The 17,458-nt window shown below is 45.4% G+C and overlaps 1 protein-coding gene across 1 annotated transcript in view; it reads left to right on the forward strand.

Annotated features, from left to right (window-relative positions):
• Positions 1-1,321: 1,321 nt before the first annotated feature.
• Positions 1,322-17,458, forward strand: part of CHUK (conserved helix-loop-helix ubiquitous kinase) — a 46,092-nt gene continuing 29,955 nt past the window's right edge. The window contains exons 1-7 of the mRNA XM_019547705.1: positions 1,322-1,475; positions 1,794-1,888; positions 4,687-4,801; positions 9,988-10,057; positions 15,687-15,775; positions 16,879-16,968; positions 17,122-17,246. Coding sequence (XP_019403250.1) covers positions 1,347-1,475; positions 1,794-1,888; positions 4,687-4,801; positions 9,988-10,057; positions 15,687-15,775; positions 16,879-16,968; positions 17,122-17,246 — 713 coding nt within the window. The 5' untranslated portion in view covers positions 1,322-1,346. The remainder of the gene's footprint in view (positions 1,476-1,793; positions 1,889-4,686; positions 4,802-9,987; positions 10,058-15,686; positions 15,776-16,878; positions 16,969-17,121; positions 17,247-17,458) is intronic.

Here is a 17,458-nt window from a genome sequence, read left to right on the forward strand (position 1 = left end):
GGCTCCCCCTGCATGGGCAAGAAGCAAGCTTGCAGCAAGGAGCCCCCTCAGCTGACAGGGCTCCAAGCCAGGGGGGTACACATGGCTCCTTGCAGCTGGGAGCTTTGCTCAGCTGACGGGGCTCCCAGTCACAGGGGCCCCTGGCTACACATTTAAGTAATCGCATGATGGGTGCAGCTGCAAAGTTACTACAAATTTTGTAGAATAACATCATAGCTCTTTTTTTTTTTTTTTTTTTAAATCATGCCAGTAACTGATTGGACATATGGCTGGGTGACCACTTAAGTCATGACTTAGCTGATTAATCATGTCTTAAGTGGACGAGACGGGGCCTCTCCACTGGTTGTTCACAGTGGTGGGTGGTGAAATTTTAAGTGGGTGGGTGGAGAATGGTAAAATCATTGCAGGAGGGATTGTGCTTCAATATCCTTCACATTTGTGCTGCTGCTCTGACTCATGCTCCCCCTCTCCCCATACCCCGCCCCACCTTCAGCTCATCACAGCACATGGTGTTGGGAGCAGTTCTGTGGTGCAGAACCCAAGGACTAAGAGACCCTGCCGTTCTGCACATCCTTCAGTTCTTGTCTGTTGTCACAAACACTTGATATGTTTGTAATGAAGTACCAGATCCCAGTAAACAGTATAATCTGAATGCGGTGGTTCATGTAGTCTTTTTCAGCTCATGCAGGCTGGGGGATGCTGGAGGGGCATTTATAAGGAGGTCTCTCTTGGGTGGCAAGAGGATTGGGGGCAAATCGTTGGCTGAGTGCTTCTGGGCTAGCACTGTAAGGGGTTGGGAATGAGGCTGGAGTTGGGAAGTGCTGGCAGGGGGATCATTTCTACTCACAGCAGCTGGACTTGGCCTGCAGCTTGCCCTGCTAGCCCCCTGCATTCCCTGTGCTAGGGTGGGGCGGGTTAGTGGGGTTTGTTGCCCCGGCCCCACTTTAACTTCCCAGCCTCCGCTCCCCTCCCCTCACACACTAGCATGGGGAGGTAGAGACCTGATTCTTCTGGAGTACCTGGTCTGTCTAGCGCAGTGGTTCTCAACCGTGGAGCATCACTTAATGGACTTGAGGCGTACCTCAGAAAATGCCAGTTCTAATTTTTCATTTGTTTTTGACAACATAGAAATCGAGCGTTTGGTATTTTTTTTCCCCTATTCCAAAGAACTCAGGCAGCAGCGTACGCTTGGATACCTGGAGGCCAGCCCCCACCCTGCGCCGCTGGGGGAGGGCGCGGTTCTGTGACGTACGGGGCTCGGGGGCGGGGCGGGGCTTGCGGGAGAGATCTCGCGAGAGCTGCTGACTTCCGGCGGGCCGGGGCCGGGCAGCGGCGCGGTGGGCGGCATGGAGCGGGGCGCCGTGGGCGTGGGCGCAGCGTTGCGCGGGCAGCCGAGTGGCGGCTGCGGCCCCTGGGACATGCGGGAGCGGCTGGGCACGGGCGGCTTCGGCAACGTCTGCCTCTACCAGCACCAGGTGTGGCCGGGGGCGGGGCTTGGCGCTGCTGCCATGGAGACCGCCGTGGCCTCCCCCTCTCCGGTTCCCCCTCCCCGCGCAGACACTGCCCAGACACGGATCCCGGGGCCCCTGCGGTCCAGTGGGCGGGTGCTGGACCCAGGAGTGCTAGCTGTGGATGCACGCGGCTGGTTTGCTAATTAGTTTGGTTTTTGCGCCGCTGTCCTGAAAAAGGCCCCGAGTGGCTACACGGTGAAAGGAGGAAATGAAACCAACCCCAGCGGTGACCCCCTTCTCTCCTGGTGGCCTGCCCAGTCACCCCCAGCTGTTGTGTTGCAGGAGTCTGGTGAGAAGGTGGCGATTAAATCCTGTCGTCTGGAGCTCAGTGTGAAAAACAAGGACCGGTGGTGCCATGAAATTCAGATCATGAAGAAGTAAGTGCCTCTGCTTCCTATTGCCCTTCCAGTCCAGGGCGAGTGGCTCGGGTACCAGTGGGTCATAAGCAATCTTTACGTGTGGGGTGGGTGATCAGCCTGTTTGCAGTGACATGTTGTAGCCAGAGAAGCACTTGGAGAACAGCTGTGATAGAAATGCAAGGTGCTTCACCTCGGCGGGGGCTAGAAGGGGGATGGACCACATCACACTTATAGGCTCAGCAGTGCTATGCTTGCTAGCACCATGACTGAAAGACTTGGGGGTCATGATTGACTACAAGATGGTGAATATGAGCCACCAGTGTGATACTGCAGCTGGCAAAGCAAACAAAACCTTGGCTTGTGTCTACTAACTCATCTTGAGCAAGACCCAGGATGTCATTCTCCTGCTGTACTTGGCCTTGGTGAGGCCGCAGCTGGAGTACTGCATTCAGTTCTGGGCTGCATAATTTAGGAAGGACGTGGAGAAGTTCGAAAGAGTCCAGAGAGCTACGCACATGATCAGAGGGTAAGAGAACAGGCCTTATGAAGAGAGGCTGCAAGCTATGGGACTATTCAGCCTGGAGAAGCGCAGGCTCAAGGGTGACTTGGCTGCCTATAAGTACATCAGGGATGTACATTGGGAACTGGGGGAACGCCTACTCACCAGAGCACCAGGGGATGACAAGGTCCAACAGTCACAAACTCCTGCAAGACCATTTTAGGCTGGACATAAGGCAAAACTTTTTTTACTGTCCAAGCCCCGAGGTCTGGAACAGGCTCCCCCCGGAAGTGGTGCAAGCACTTACTCTGGACATTTTCATGAAACATTTGGATGCTTATCTTGCTGATCCTTTGACCCTAGCTAACTTCCTTCCCCTTGGACAGGGGGCTGGACCGGATGATCTTACAAGGTTCCTTCCAGCCCTAATGTGTATGAAATCTATAGTGGCAGTTCCAGTAGGAAGTTCAGCAGTAGGTTCTGCTTCAGCTGATATGCACCATAGGATTCCCAGGCTGCTGTGATTTTCTACCTCCCTTTGGGTAGGGGAGAATTCATTACAAAAATTAAGCCAGATAACATTGATTCTGTTCCCTGCCTTCCTAGCAAATGCTTCTTGGTGGCCCTAGGAGCATGGTTGGGGCAGCCTGAAGTTTGATAGGAGAATTCTGGGCTGCATACAGATGTGACCTTGGCATAAGACTATACAGTGCTTAAAGCAGCTGCCTTGAACTGTGAGGGGTTGGTGGGGGAAGGATGTCATCTCTGCTTTGATAGGGTTTGCCTCAGACTCTGCTTCCTGAAGTTTTCTATGTTTACTGGTTAAAACTGCATGTTTGGCCCACAGAGAAAATCGTTGAGGTGCTGGAACAGTTTTGTCACATTAGCAGCAGTATCCAAAGAACAAGTCTGTTGCTGCCTTATAACAATCCGTCTTCTTGCTGTGAAATTCCTGAAAGCAGAAATGGACTGTGGGACTTTGGAGAGACATTTGACACGGAAATCTCTTTGAGAGGGAGGGCAGGGGTGACTTGGACTAATTGAGGGAGTGGTCAAAGGATATGAGGTTCCCCTGGGTAGTGTCCCACAAGAATGCAGGTTCTGGTCATAGTCCTCAGGAAAGTCAAGGGCAGAGACAGAAGACTTGTGCCACCCTTGCCACAGCTTGGGTGGTCCTAGCTAAAAGAAAAGGCAGGATTTCTTTCTGGGACTTGGAAGTTCCCTAATTTTTATCTTCTGTAGGTAGGCAGGCTATAGATAACTTCCTTATGGAGGCCAGGCTAGCACTAAAGGCTGAGAGAGGGATTAAAGTCCACCAAGAAGAAGGGGTAGAAGAGGAAGGGATGAAAGGAACTAGGGATAGAGAGGAGAGACAGGGGATGTTGGGGAGATGGGGAAGGAAGAGAGAGGAAACATTAAAAATGGATACAGAGTTAATAGCTTTTTGAAAGAAGTAGCTGGGAAAAGGTTAAAAAAGGTAGGAAAACCTGTCTGAGGTGCTATTGAGGTGGAAAGATGGAATGCACGAGCGTGAAACCAGCTTCTCTCCTAGGTTTTTATTTCCCATGTAGAAGTAAAGCTAAAATAAACTACCAAGAGAGTTTACTTTATGCAGTCTTTTTAGTCATTTGATGGATTCTGACCTGGCTGTCTGTACTTCAGCTGGAAATGATCTCAGTGTGCCCAAGTTCTGTTCCTTCTTTTTAGTTTTGGAAAATGGTTGGGTGTTTCACATGCTCCTGATGTAAACATTTGCTTTCCCAATCTACAAACTTGAACAGCAGAGTGTCTGAGTGCATCACAGACATCCTTGAAGTATCCCTGGGCTGGAGGAAAGAGTTATTTCCACTTGACAGGGGCAGAAATTGTGGCACAGAGTTCAGTCCCTTAACTGTTAGACCAGAGGTGGGCAATTATTTCAGGCAAAGGGCCACTTACGGAGTTTTGGCAAGGCATTTGGGGCCATATGACAGGCAGCCAGGGGCAGATAAATATTAACTTTTTTATGGGCCCCGTAGGCTAGATAGAATGGCCTGGCAGGCTGCATCCAGCCCACGGGCTGCAGCTTTTTCACCCCTGTATTAGAACATCCTTTTAGTCATCTCTGGTCTGCCTGCTGTTAGAGGGTATGAGCTTTGTTTTGTACGCTTGGGTACTAATAATTACATGTCAGAGATTATATCTTAACCATTAAGTGCTTGAGGAAGAGAACTCTTACTGTGCCCATGTTTGAAATGGCTAATTGATGCTTTTGCCGCCTTGAACTTCTACAGAAATATCAGGGTCAAGATTTTCATCATGTTTTCCATGTGCCTAGGTTAAACCATCCCAATATAGTAAAAGCCTGTGAAGTTCCTGAGGAGATGAACTTCCTAGTTAATGATGTCCCTCTTCTTGCAATGGAGTACTGTTCAGGAGGTGATCTCAGGAAGGTAATGCCTGCTTGTTTAGAATTATAGCTGAATGAGTGAGTAAAGTGTGTTTATAATTTTGAGCACCCATGGGCCTGACTAGATTGGGTTTTTTGCACTAATGTAACTGTCTAAATACACTTACACAAAACACAGACCAAAACAAACCAACCAGTGTTGGGCTTGCACCAGGGTACTTTATGGTGAGGGCTAACACAAGTGCACTCTACATTGCAACAACATGTCTACATTGGGATTTGCACTAAGGCAGCTGTATCAGTGCTGCACAAAACATGCAAATTATTCTATTCTATACTCAGTTTGGAGTTAATGTCCAGTACGTATGACAGATCTGTAGTAGGGAAGTTCTTCTGGAGTATGTACAAGCTTGATGTATTGTCAACTGACGTGTTCCTTCTAGATTCTTTTATAGCTGTATTGTTAAACAGTGTGGCTTCCTGGGGCTGACAAAGTGACTGATTGCTGATATTGTGTGTTGAGTTAGGAAAGTGGTTAAAAACAGAGTAGAGGTAGTCTGGGATGACAGGAGACAGACACTGGAAGAAATTCCTTAATGGTATACTTGCAGAAACCTTTCAGTAGCCGAACACATGGCAGCAATATGAGCAAATACATTTTTGTTCACACTCTTTCATTACAGTGGGGAATTGTCCACATATGAACAACTGTCCTTGACTAGTGAGTAAGTGAGGACTGTTTAGAAATCTGACTTTTATCTAAACTAATTATGGAGGGCTCTTTATGGAACAAAAATGGTAGGTGGTTCAAATAGAAGATGTGACCAAGAGATGTGCTGCAGAGGATGACAGCTTGAGGACCAGTGGACTTCCCTAGGGAAAAAGAATAAAGTGGAAGCTAGATGGAGCTGGAGGAAAGGAACTCCAGGGAGCAGTTTCACGAGCCAGTTGAGGATTTGGGAAAGAAAGCAAACTGAGTATTAATTTGGGGCTGAAATGGGGTCAAGTATTAAAGTTTTCTCTTTAAAAATGGGGAGATCAGAACTTGTTGTCTTGAAAAGGATTAAGCACTTAGAGAAGAAAGTGATTGGAAAGTGATCCAGTCAGCATGGATTCACCAAGGGCAAGTCATGCCTGACCAACCTGATTGGCTTCTATGATGAAATGACTGGCTCTGTGGATGCAACTTTAGCAAGGCTTTTGAGACAGTCTCCGAAAAGATTCTTGCAAGCAAGCTAAGGAAGTATGGGTTGGATGAATAGACGAGGTAGGTAGAAAACTGGCTTGATGGTTGAGTTCAGAAGGTAGTAATCAATGGCTCAATGTCTAGCTGGCAGCCATTATCAAGTGGAGTGCCCCAGGGGTTGGTCCTGGGCTCTGGTTTTTGTTAATATCTCCATCAGTGACCTGGAAGATGCAATGGAGTGCACCCTCAGCAAGTTTTCAGATGACACCAAGCTGTGGGGAGTAGTAGATACACTGAAGGATAGGACTAGGATTTAGAGATAGCTAGACAAATTTGAGGATTGGACTGAAAGAAATCCCATGAAGTAGAATAAGGACAAATGCAAAGTCCTACACTTAAGAGAGAATAATCCCATGTACCAGTACAAGCTGTTGACCAGCTGGCTAAGCAGCAGCTTTGCAGTGGGGGTTACAGTGGACAGTAAGCTGAATATGAGCCAACAGTGTGCTCTCATTGCAGAGAAGGCTAACAGCATATTGGGATGCATTAGTACGAGTGTTGCCAGCTGACTGAGGGAAGTGATGGTTCCTCTCTGTTTGGTAGTGGTGAGGCCACCTGGAGTACTGTGTCCAGTTTAAGGCCCCCCACTACTGGATGAGGACAAATTGGAGAGGGTCCATTGGAGGGCAGTGAAAATGATTAGGGGGGTGGGGCACGTGACATGAGGATACGCTGAAGAAACTGGGCCTGTTTAGTCTGGAGAAGAGAGAACTAAGGGGGGATTTAATGGCAGCCTTCAACTACCTGATGGGTGGTTCCACAGAGAATGGAACTAGACCGGGGTGGGCAAAATGAGGCCCGCTGGGCCATTCTATCTGGCCTGTGGGGCCCCTAAAAATATAGAAAATTAATCTTTATCTGTCCCCAGCTGCCTATCATGCGCCCCTCGATGACTTGCCAAAATTCAGTAAGTGGCCCTCTGCCTGAAATAATTATGTGCCCCTGAACTAGACTGTTCTCAGTGGTGGCAGGTGGCAGGACAAGGAGCAATTGTGTGAAGTTGCAACAAGGGTACTTTAGGTTAGGTATTAGGAAAAAAAACTTTTCATGAGGAGGGTAGTAAAGCATTGGGACAGGTTACACAGAGAAGTTATCTGTGGAGGCTTTTAAGACTTGGCTAGGCAAAGCCCTGGCTGGGATGATCTTGTTGGGGATGGTCCTGCTTTGAGCAGGGGTTTGGACTAGATGATCTCCTGGAATCCCTTCCAACCCTAATTTTCTGTGATTCTGTGAAAGAGAAGGAAGCTGGTTAAAAGGGTAGGGAAAGAAGAGTGAAGGAGAGAGGAGTAAGGTGGTTGAGAGAAGGCTGTGAGAATGTGGGTCACTGGCAAAAGAGGTGGGATTGCTGGAGAATCTGCGGGAAGTCTTAGTGATAAGGAGATCACAGAAGGTGCTGTTGATCGGGTGTTTTGAAGAAATCTTGAGGGTAGGATATAGAGAGGGAGCTGACGTGGAGAAAAGTTGTCTTGGCTTGTGTGTGGAATTCATTGAGGGTGAAGAGCCATAGCTGTTTAGCTCAAAGGACAGTCTGCTTCCAGTGCAGAAAGTCAGCAGGGTTGAAGGATGGACTTCTGTTGGAAGTGTGATAGCAGTGGGGAACATGAAAATAGAAGTTGTGATATTGAACTGGAAGTTTCTGAAGAATCTGATAGTAAGACGCTGGGATGAGCTGGTAGGAAGTGCTGAACAGGCAAGCTAGTGGTTGGTGCAAGGTAGCGGTAGAAATGTCAGAGAACAAGATTGCATGCATGAGAGATCTAATCCAGGCAGGTAGGTCAAAGGAGGAAGTGGGCAGGTAGCTTGGGGCTATTTGGAGTATCAGTGTGAAAGATGAAGTAACCAAAAACAATTGTGCGAGATTGTGAAGCAGAGAAACCCAGAGGATATTGGGTGGAATCAAATGGATCAGATTATAAAAGTGGGGCTCAAGAGGCAGTATTAGCAGTTCAGGTCTTGGAGATGGAGCTGCTGAGAGGGGAAGTAGCTTTAATTGAGGTGGATCTGGCATTTTAGTGGTAGCAGGAGGGAAAGGAGGACACGGATGAGTCAGGGCTGGGGTTTGGATGGGCATTTCTAACAATGAGGATGGCAGAAGAAGGAATGTGGAGTAAGCAAGATGGAGCAAGGACAGAAAGAAGAGGTGAACGTGCAGATAGGGGAGTTTGTTGGGACATAGGGTGAAAGAATAGAGGGTGAGAAATACAGAGCTGAAGTCATGTGTAAAAAGATAGCAAAAAAGTGAATGGACAGAGGGCATCAGTCTGAGTAGATAGTTGAGTGCTCAGCTTTCAAAAGATGATTGATGAGATGGGACAGTGAAGAATGAGTGGTTACATACCAAGTAACTGTCTGGTGCTGAAGAGTGAGTAAACAGTGGGCAGTAGTCAGTCAGCCCTCTCTGTGACCGAGACCTCGTAGTGGTGGAGAGGCTTGCATGTCCCAGCGATCCTCAGAACTATGTCGCCCAGTCTCATGCTCCTGGCAGGGTCACCCATGGCAAACAGGCCTGAGGGAAGGTTCCAGACAGACTGCTGTCCAACCCCAACACAAGATCAGGCACAAGAAGATGTCAGGATCTCACTGGCTGTAAAGATGGGGGAAGGCTGCAGCAAGATGGAGGTCTCTTGTCATCTAGGATTCTACCTTGTCACTGGGCCCATATCTCCACTTTGTTGATACCATGCGGTGGTTGTTTCTGAGCACCAGCTTCCTTGCATTAAATAAAGTCACACACAAGCTATTACCACAGGAAACAACACACTCTTCTGTACCACAGCAGCTCAGCCATCTCAGAGAATGCTGCATTAATGTTTAGCCTGCCGGGAGTGATTTGGAGAGAAACAGTTAGTACGACCGAAATACTGAATGACTGTGTGGCAGATTTCCAGCTGGCAGAGAGTGAACTTTGGGCATAGCTGATCTGAAGAACAGCAACCAGCAGTTTACTTGGGGCTGGGCCAGTATAGCCCAGGCAGTTGATAGAGATGAGAATCTCTGTTGTTTTTTTTTTTTTATGTGTCCTTCAGGCACCACTCTGGCTCATGGCAAGTCTTTTTCCTCTGCTGTTTTTCCTTTTTGTTGCTCAGGTGGTGCAAATAGAGTGGAGACTAACTACTAGATCTCAGCCAAAGGCACTCATGGTGCACTGTCTTCAAGAGATACAGACCCCACATTACTGGTTCTTATGTCTTCTTCCCCAGAGCTCCAGGTGTTGCCAGCATTCGCAGCATTTCCCAGAGGGTGAATGGGTCCATGGTGAGCTTGTGCAGGTTAAAGCAGCAGTCACCCTGAGTCAGATGGAGAATCTGGTGGCTTTAACCAGTCTCTTGATGGCTCCCACTCCCTGGGTATCCCTTACGCTAGAGAAAGCAGATAATATGGTCCTGCTTTCTATCCCTATGGCAGGCTGCTGCTAGGTGTTGTGCTCCTGCCAATGTGTGGCTTTTTGGGTATGCTCATAGTTTCATAGATGTTAAAGGCTGGAAGGGACCTTGCAGCCCCCCTGCACTTGGGCAGGAACGACTATTTTTGTCCTTTGGCCTCTTAGCAGTGGTTTCCTGTTTTGCACAGTTGTTCTTCCAAGTAGCAAGCTTGTACCAAAAACGAAGGCTAGTCCTGAATCTTATTTCATTTTATATTATTTAAATTTGTTGAGGTGGTGGGCTAAAATGCAGAATCTGGGAGCCACGTGCTCCTCATTATGACTTATGGTTAATTTGACGGGCTCTGACTGCCCACACTGATGCTATACACATCACATAACAGTCACTCTCTTGAAATCTTCTTTCCGAACTACTGTCCTCTTAAACCTGTAAACACTACTTTTCTTTCCATTCTTTTATCACTTTTTCATTGAATCATCTTTAGCTCACTTGAATTAAGCCTGAGCTTAATTGTTTTTGGGTGGTGGTGCTTGGGATGGAGGAGGCTGTTCTTGACTAATTCTTCATTGCAAACTAAGATTGTATTTTTCTTTTCCATAGTTGCTAAACAAACCAGAAAATTGCTGTGGACTTAAAGAGAGTCAGATTCTTTCACTGCTTAGCGACATTGGTATGTAATCTGTGACTTTACTTACTTTTGCATGTTCGCCATACAGCTCTGTTTTGTTCCAGCCAATCCTTGAGAAAGGGCTAACAAATAAAGGTTCCAAAGCAGACATGTTTTCATAGCATTATAAAGATGTTTTGTTCCACTATGATGATGGTTCGTGGTCATTGACAAAGAACATGTTCATCTCCATCTTTCAGAAACTGACAAATTTGCATTGCACATGTGTTATCATTTGCCCTGTGATGTTTTAAAGATTGTTCTTTAAAGTGTGCAGTCTGTCATGTCAGGTTTCAGTAGATATACTTTACTGTTAAAACAGGATTTAGAGTACATGATTAATTGCAGGGGTCAGCAAATTATGACCCGGCAACTGATTCTGTCTCACTCTCAAAGCCAGGACTTTGGCAGTAATTTGGCAGTGGGAGGAGCAGTAGCTGGGTTGGAAGTGTGACAGCGGCCCATCTTTGGAACAAGCTGGGCTAATTAGGCCCACCGCTCCTAAAAGGTTGCTGACCTCTAGTCTAGACACTTTATTCATCTCTCCTTGAGTGTACAGGGTAAGCCAATTCTACAGAAAGTTCTGCTTATTTTTGCAGGAGAACCAAACCAATCTCCTACTTGTATATTCATTGATGGTGGCTAAACTGCACATCAGTCAGACTAGCATAGTTGTTACACCTGGATGGCAACAAGCAGTTAGAATCAAAATTAGAAATGCCATGTCTCGTTGTGACTTCTGGGGTCTCGCAAAAACACTGTGCATGTGTTAACAGGAAAACATACTGTCTTTTAAGCTTCTTATATGAAGGTTAAGGTAATGTGTAATGAACAGTTTGCATTTTAAGCTTGACTTTGTTGTGTGCGGGCCTGGGTCGTCTTGTCTGTATGCCTGTTGGGTTTGTTGTTCTTGTTTTTTAACAAAAAAACTAAAATCCACTCACAGGCACTACCTTTTCACCTAGAAGTGTTGATCTCAGCGGAAGGAGAATTTTGGTTTGGCCAGCATGAAGTAAAATTGTCAGACATTTTTAGGTACAAAAGAAAAACCTTGTTCAGGATCTTACTAGAGCTGTTCCTACTATTTTTCTTCATTGGTGACTCAAGTCTGATGTTTGCTAGAAAGACCTGAAGGCCTCTTTTAGGTTTCAGTGGTTCCATACCTTTTTTTATGACTCTTGGAAACTCTCAGATGCTTAGTGGCAGTAGGAGGAGGTTAGATCTCCAGTAATGCTGACCATCCCAAAAACATGCGAGACTTGGGATTTCTAAGTCAAAATAACTCTTGACTCATGAGCTCCTGATTGAACCCTCAAAACTCTGGATTTTCCCAGCTGGTAAGTCTGTGGAGGAGAAGGGACAGAGCAAGAGGGAAGGGGTGGAGCAGAGATTGCGGCCCCCATGGTGAGGGAGGAAGTGGGGCTGGGGTGAATGGGGCCCCGGGAAGGCATGGGGTGTACATGCCTCCTGCGGGGCAGAGGCAAGCTGCCCACTGCAGGCTCAGGGCTCTGCTCCCTGCTGCCTTTGCTCCGGGAGTTCAGCCACTCAACGCCAGTGTGATTCCTGCCATTGGGTGCGCAGCGGACTTGCCATGCTGCCAGGGCAACTCGTGTCCCCTGCCCACCCTGCAGGCAGCAATGGTATTGCACAGCTCCCAGGGCAAAAGCAGCAGGGTGCAGAGCCCCGAGCTCACAGTGGGCAGCCCACCTCTGCCCCCTGGGGGGGCATGTGCCCTCCATTCCTCCCCGAGGGGCATGCACAGCTAAAGGGATCAGTACTCCCTCCCACACCTCTAGATGACCTGCCCTGGCCCCAAGACCCCATTTACTGCAGCCCTTGCTCCTGTCTTCCTCCCTTACCATGGGGGCCTCGATCTTCCCCCGCTGCCCCTTCCCCACCACTTATCAGCTGGGTGGTCTATGTGTCTGCTCCTCCCTCTCAAGCCACAGCCTCCCCAGCCCTGCTGCTGCCTCATACTCCAGGCCCACAGTACCCTGCATCCTGCCAGGGTGTGCTGGACCACCCCCTCCTCAGGCTCCAAACCCCACACACACCCATAGCCCCCCACACCTTCACAAATAACACCTCCCAGACACACACTTCAAAAATAGCATCTCATGATTTACATGCCAATCTATTGATATTTATTTATTTATTTACTATTTTTAGTTTTATTTTTTTTAAGAGTTCATCTCATGATTTTTAGCAATGTGGGGTTAGCAATATTGGATCTCCCATACAACAGTCCCTTTGTACAGCCTCTGTGGTGGATGTGAATCTGCTTGCCAAAATGTACCATGCTCCCTAGCCTTGCTGTAGTGACTGTAGTTTGTTATAAAACAAAAAGCAGAGAGGAAACCTTACCACAGTGTTCTTCCTGCCCATCAGCAAAAGTGCCTTGCTTGTGTTCCTACTTTGGGTGCTTAATATCATCTGAAATCATTACAAAATTACCAGCCAGCTGTACTGTGAGACTGCAAGCCATGACAGCACTACCACAAAATTTAGATTTAGCTTATTAAAAAGTGGGGGAGGGGTTGCCGATAGGTGTGGAAAAGAAGCAAGAATACAAGGAGACAGAGTTTGGATCCAAAACAAACAAGACCATATCAGGTCTCAAAAGTTGAAAATCATTGGCCTATCATGTAGAGTTTGCAAGGAGCATAAACCCCAAGGCTCCCTACCCACCTGTTGCACAACTGGGCTCACATACAACCTGTCCTACCATGCCATGTATAATTTTTAAGATCCAAACTCTGTCTCCTTATATTCTTGCTGCTTTTCCACCTACTGGCAAGCTGCATGCCCCCCCACCCCTCCACACACACACACTTCCTAATAAGCCAAATGTAAATTTTGTGACAGTGCTGCTGTGGTTTTCAGTGTCACAGTGCAGCTGGCTGGTAATTCTGTAACCATTTCAGGTACATTCAGAGTTTGTTATTAAATTGTATATAAAACAAATTATACAATCTTCCTTTTCGTGCTTTTATGATGCCACATATTTGGTATCATATTTAGATGTAAAACAGATGGGAATTATGACAGTTGGGTCAGGTTGGAGGCAGCTTGGAAATATGGGCAAAGTATATTAGCTGGCTGTTCCTGATAAAATGGTCAGGAACAAAATGCTTGTTTTTGGTTGGATTGTGCAGATTTAACTGTCTTAGGGGGTGGTATAATTTAAATTATGCTATTATTACTTATTGCCATGTTGCTTATGGTAGTGAAAAAGCACCTGGGTTTCGGATGGAGGAATGGGATTCTGAGATGGAGCTTGATCACTTTATTCCGTTACTGTATGGCATGGTGCCTGTGACAGCAAGACACAGGTGTTGGTAAGTCAGGAGGTCCCTAATAGTTCTGTTTAGGGGTTTTATAGTGGGACACTTGGGTTCACTAATACATCAGCCAGGCCAGACCATGAAAATGAAATACCTATGCATGATTAAAATGTAAAGCACTGACTTTCCCAAACAATAGCAAATGCATCTTAATTTGATAGATTCTTTCTGTCTGCTTTGTAACCTTGTATGATAGTAAATTTGTGTTTGATTTAGTGACCTTGTTTAACTGGGCCGTGAGAGGGAGGCAGCTTTATAGGTGGTAGTATTTGGCTTTTAAACTGTTGTTGCTAATCTGAGCCTGTTACTTCATGAATACACACAAAAGGAAGGAGAACAGAAAATGCAGTGGCCGTCTGATAAGGCTTTAGTTAGGTAGAAAGCAAACATCAGCTGAGTAGGTTGAGCTTGAAAATCAATCAGCTGTGAGAGATAAAGGCTGGGTGATGGCCCTGAAACCCTCAGGAAGGGCCCTGAACATGGCAGTATTGTGTGATTCAGTTCCAAAGTAAAGAAATGCCCAAGCAGTAAGTAAGATGACACATCTCTAGGTTCTAGCATATGATGCAACTAATACTGATCAACAGGGATCCTGATTTTCTCTGATTTGAAAAAAATCCCCAGTTTTTGGATTAAAAGAAGTAACCCCAAAGCCACATTTTTCCATGATTAAAATGAAACGCCACGATAGTGAAATTCCACAATTATCAGAGCAACAGGTCAGAATTCTTCTTAAAGATGAAAGGAAGCATGCTTTGAACTAACTGTTGACTGAACAAGGGTGCTCCCACATCAGGCACATCCCAGTGGGGTTGCACCTTGTAAACTGCTCAACACAGAATGGAGCCTGGAACACTATCATCAGCAAGAATCCTGGTTTTCTCTGATTAAAATAAAATCCCTGATTTTCAGGTTAAAAATAGTAACCCAAAATCCACAGTTTCTGTGATTAAAATGAAACGCCACTATAGATTAAAATTTAGAAACACTATAGCGGTGTTTCATTTTAATTACAGAAAAATGGGGATTTTGGGTTTACTTTTCTTAATCTGAAAATTGGGGAATTTTTTTATCAGAGAAAAGCAGGATCCCTGCTGATGATCGACATGGTGATGATAGTGTTCCAGGCTCCCTTCTCTGTTGAGCAGTTCACAAGGTGCAGCCCCACTGGGACGTGCTTGATGTGGGGGCAACCTTGTTCAGTCAGTAGTTAGTTCAGAGCATGCTTCCTTCCAAAATTAAGAAGGATTCTGACCTGTTGCTCTTATAATTGTGGAACTTCACCAGAAAATTTGGCAAACCTCTGTTTAGTAGTTCTTTTTCATCAAACCACAGTTCACTTCACAATTAAACTTTCCTCTTTTCTTGCTTTGTTTCAGCAGCATTTTGCACAGCATGTTCATATGTTAAAATAAATTTCTTAACTTTCACTTGCTTTGGAATATACTAGTCTGTTCTGAATACAAGGCGACACTTTATTTTAGTCAACCTCACATTTTCAAGTTTTATTTTAGGAAAAATAAACTTTCTCTTGTATATAGAGTGATAACAGTTCAATGCCTTTATTTGTGTTATCACCATTACAAAATCCTACAAGAAAATCAGATAACCAAGGAAAGGACGCAGAGAGTTATTTGCACTAAGGGTACTAAAATAAACTGCACTGAAAAGAAATTCTGACTTCGTATTTTTATTCTATGCAAAAAAAATACTGTGAGTACAAAGGTCAATGCTGTGTGCAAGTCAGGTGTGGTTTTATGGCATTTTTGCAAGAAGAGCAAGGTAATCTTATAATCAAAACAATACAATATATTGCCCAACAGTATATTGTCAACAACCCATTGAGTCCTGTGAAGTGGTTGTCCCTCCTAAGATCTGATCCCAGCTGACTGCAGATTCAGGAAGACTGTTGTGTGCAGTAAGCATGTGGTCAGCATGTGATGCATAGCTGGTACTGGATAGCTGCCAGGAGAATGATTAGGGAGATTAGAGCCACGTCTATAGTCTCCTGGCTGTGCCTTTGACTGCTACGGAGAAACAAGGCCTTTCAACTTGCTGCTTTGTACAGCCTAAGCCTAGCAACTGGGGAGCATATGGGGTCTGCTTTGTCTTAGGAGAGCTTAGGATCAGCAATGAAGCACATCCTCAGGACTTTTCTAAGTTGTTTATGGTCAGGATATAACACAGAGGTGTTAGACACTGACTGGTCTTGGGTTTTTTTGGGTTTTGTTTGTTTTCTTTTTACTATGGGTATTTATCTCTTACATCAAACACTTGATTTTATTCAGGGTCTGGTATCCAGTATTTGCATGAAAACAGAATTATACACAGAGATCTAAAGCCAGAAAACATTGTTCTTCAGGATGAAGGTGGGAAGGTAAGTAAAAAAAAATCTCTGTCAATGAATTGAGTTGATGCACGAGATATTAGGCTTGGGAGCTGCATAGCAACTTTGGCTTGATTTAATTGAAGTTAAAACTGCTAGTGGCTTCTTTTGGCACTGGATGAGGCTGAAAATGCAACCATAATTTTTATAACAAGGTTTTTCTGGCTTCTTAAAATTTCAGATCCCATTTTTGCTGGTCCTCAAAGAATTGCCATTTGGTCAATTACTTTACTGAAACATTCTTTTTTTTCCTATTCAGTAATTCTGACATAGCGCGGTGTCAACAATATAAATTGCATTGAACTTTGTTTTTACATATGCGTTGGATTTCTTGCGGTGGTGTGTAGAAATAAATTTGTCCTGGTAGTCAGTCTGATTCTGATTTCTCAGCAAAAATGCTCTTTTGTTTTGCCTTTTCCCCCCGTTGACTTCATTCAAACCTGTTAGTTTTTCAGGACAGTAGTGGATTGTAATATTCAACTTACGTTATAAACAGCTATGAAATGAATGATTACGGCTTATGTCAGGGATTCACAACCTATGGCCCATAGACCAAATTCAGCCCACAAAGTGCTGGGATCAAGTCTGCAGTGGCACAGGGGATCCACAGCACTGAGCTCAGCTCAGTGTGTCTCCTCTCTCCACCTCATGCTGTATTGCCAGTCTGCCCCACAGTGCCCCTGCCACCCTGCTTGCATACTAGAATGTAAGGCGTCACTTGCCACCAAATTTAGCCCTTCTCAGTGCCACTGGGGACAGGGATGGCAGGAAGCGATCTCAGTGCTATAGAGAAGGATGGTGGGGCAGAGAGCTGGCACACAGTATGACTTGGTTTTAAGTGGTGGCCTGCTGCTCTAAAAGTTACTGACCCCTGGCTTGCATGGATGAACATCAAAGTTCTAGTGTTATGTAGTGGAACAAGTTCATTTGAAATATTTTTGTCAGTTCACTGATTCGTTCTCTGGGTTTTTGTTCCCCCCACCCCTTTTTTAGTGAGATAACGTCTGGATGTCCCTCACCAGGCCTGCAACTATGTTTTTTTCTTTTTGTTGATTTTTCCTTACTGTTGTAATATTTGCTTTGTATTTTTACAGTTTATTCACAAAATAATAGACTTGGGATATGCCAAGGATCTAGATCAAGGAAGTTTATGCACATCATTTGTTGGGACTTTGCAATATTTGGTAAGATTGTTTGAGGGTTTTTTTGGTTTTATGAGTAGAATTTGTTTTGGCAGAAATCAGTTTTGCTTTAGTGTTTTCCTATATAGTTTCCCTATGAAATGGGGAAAAATATGTTCTCTGAAATTTAATTTTAAAGCATATTACTGTTTTTAGGCTCCAGAACTCTTCAAGAATAAGTCCTATACTGTTGCTGTAGACTACTGGAGCTTTGGAACAATGGTATTTGAAAGCATTGCTGGATTTAGACCCTTTCTACACAACCTTGAACCATTTACATGGTAAGACATTTGCTACAGGAGAGGGTGCCAAGCATTAGGTTTGACAGATCTGCTCTCCCTCTTTTGGGCATGGAATGGTATGGATTGAAACGATTGTCATTGTACTGCTTTTTTGTTTGGAGATTTTGAAGTGGCTATTGGCATTTTGCCTTTAACTCTACTTTCCTGATATGTGCAGTATTTCCAGAGCTAGCATGATTTTCTCCTTTGCC

Source organism: Crocodylus porosus, unplaced genomic scaffold, assembly GCF_001723895.1.
Source record: "Crocodylus porosus isolate Cpor-Errol unplaced genomic scaffold, CroPor_comp1, whole genome shotgun sequence".
Classification (NCBI taxonomy): Eukaryota; Metazoa; Chordata; order Crocodylia; family Crocodylidae; genus Crocodylus; species Crocodylus porosus.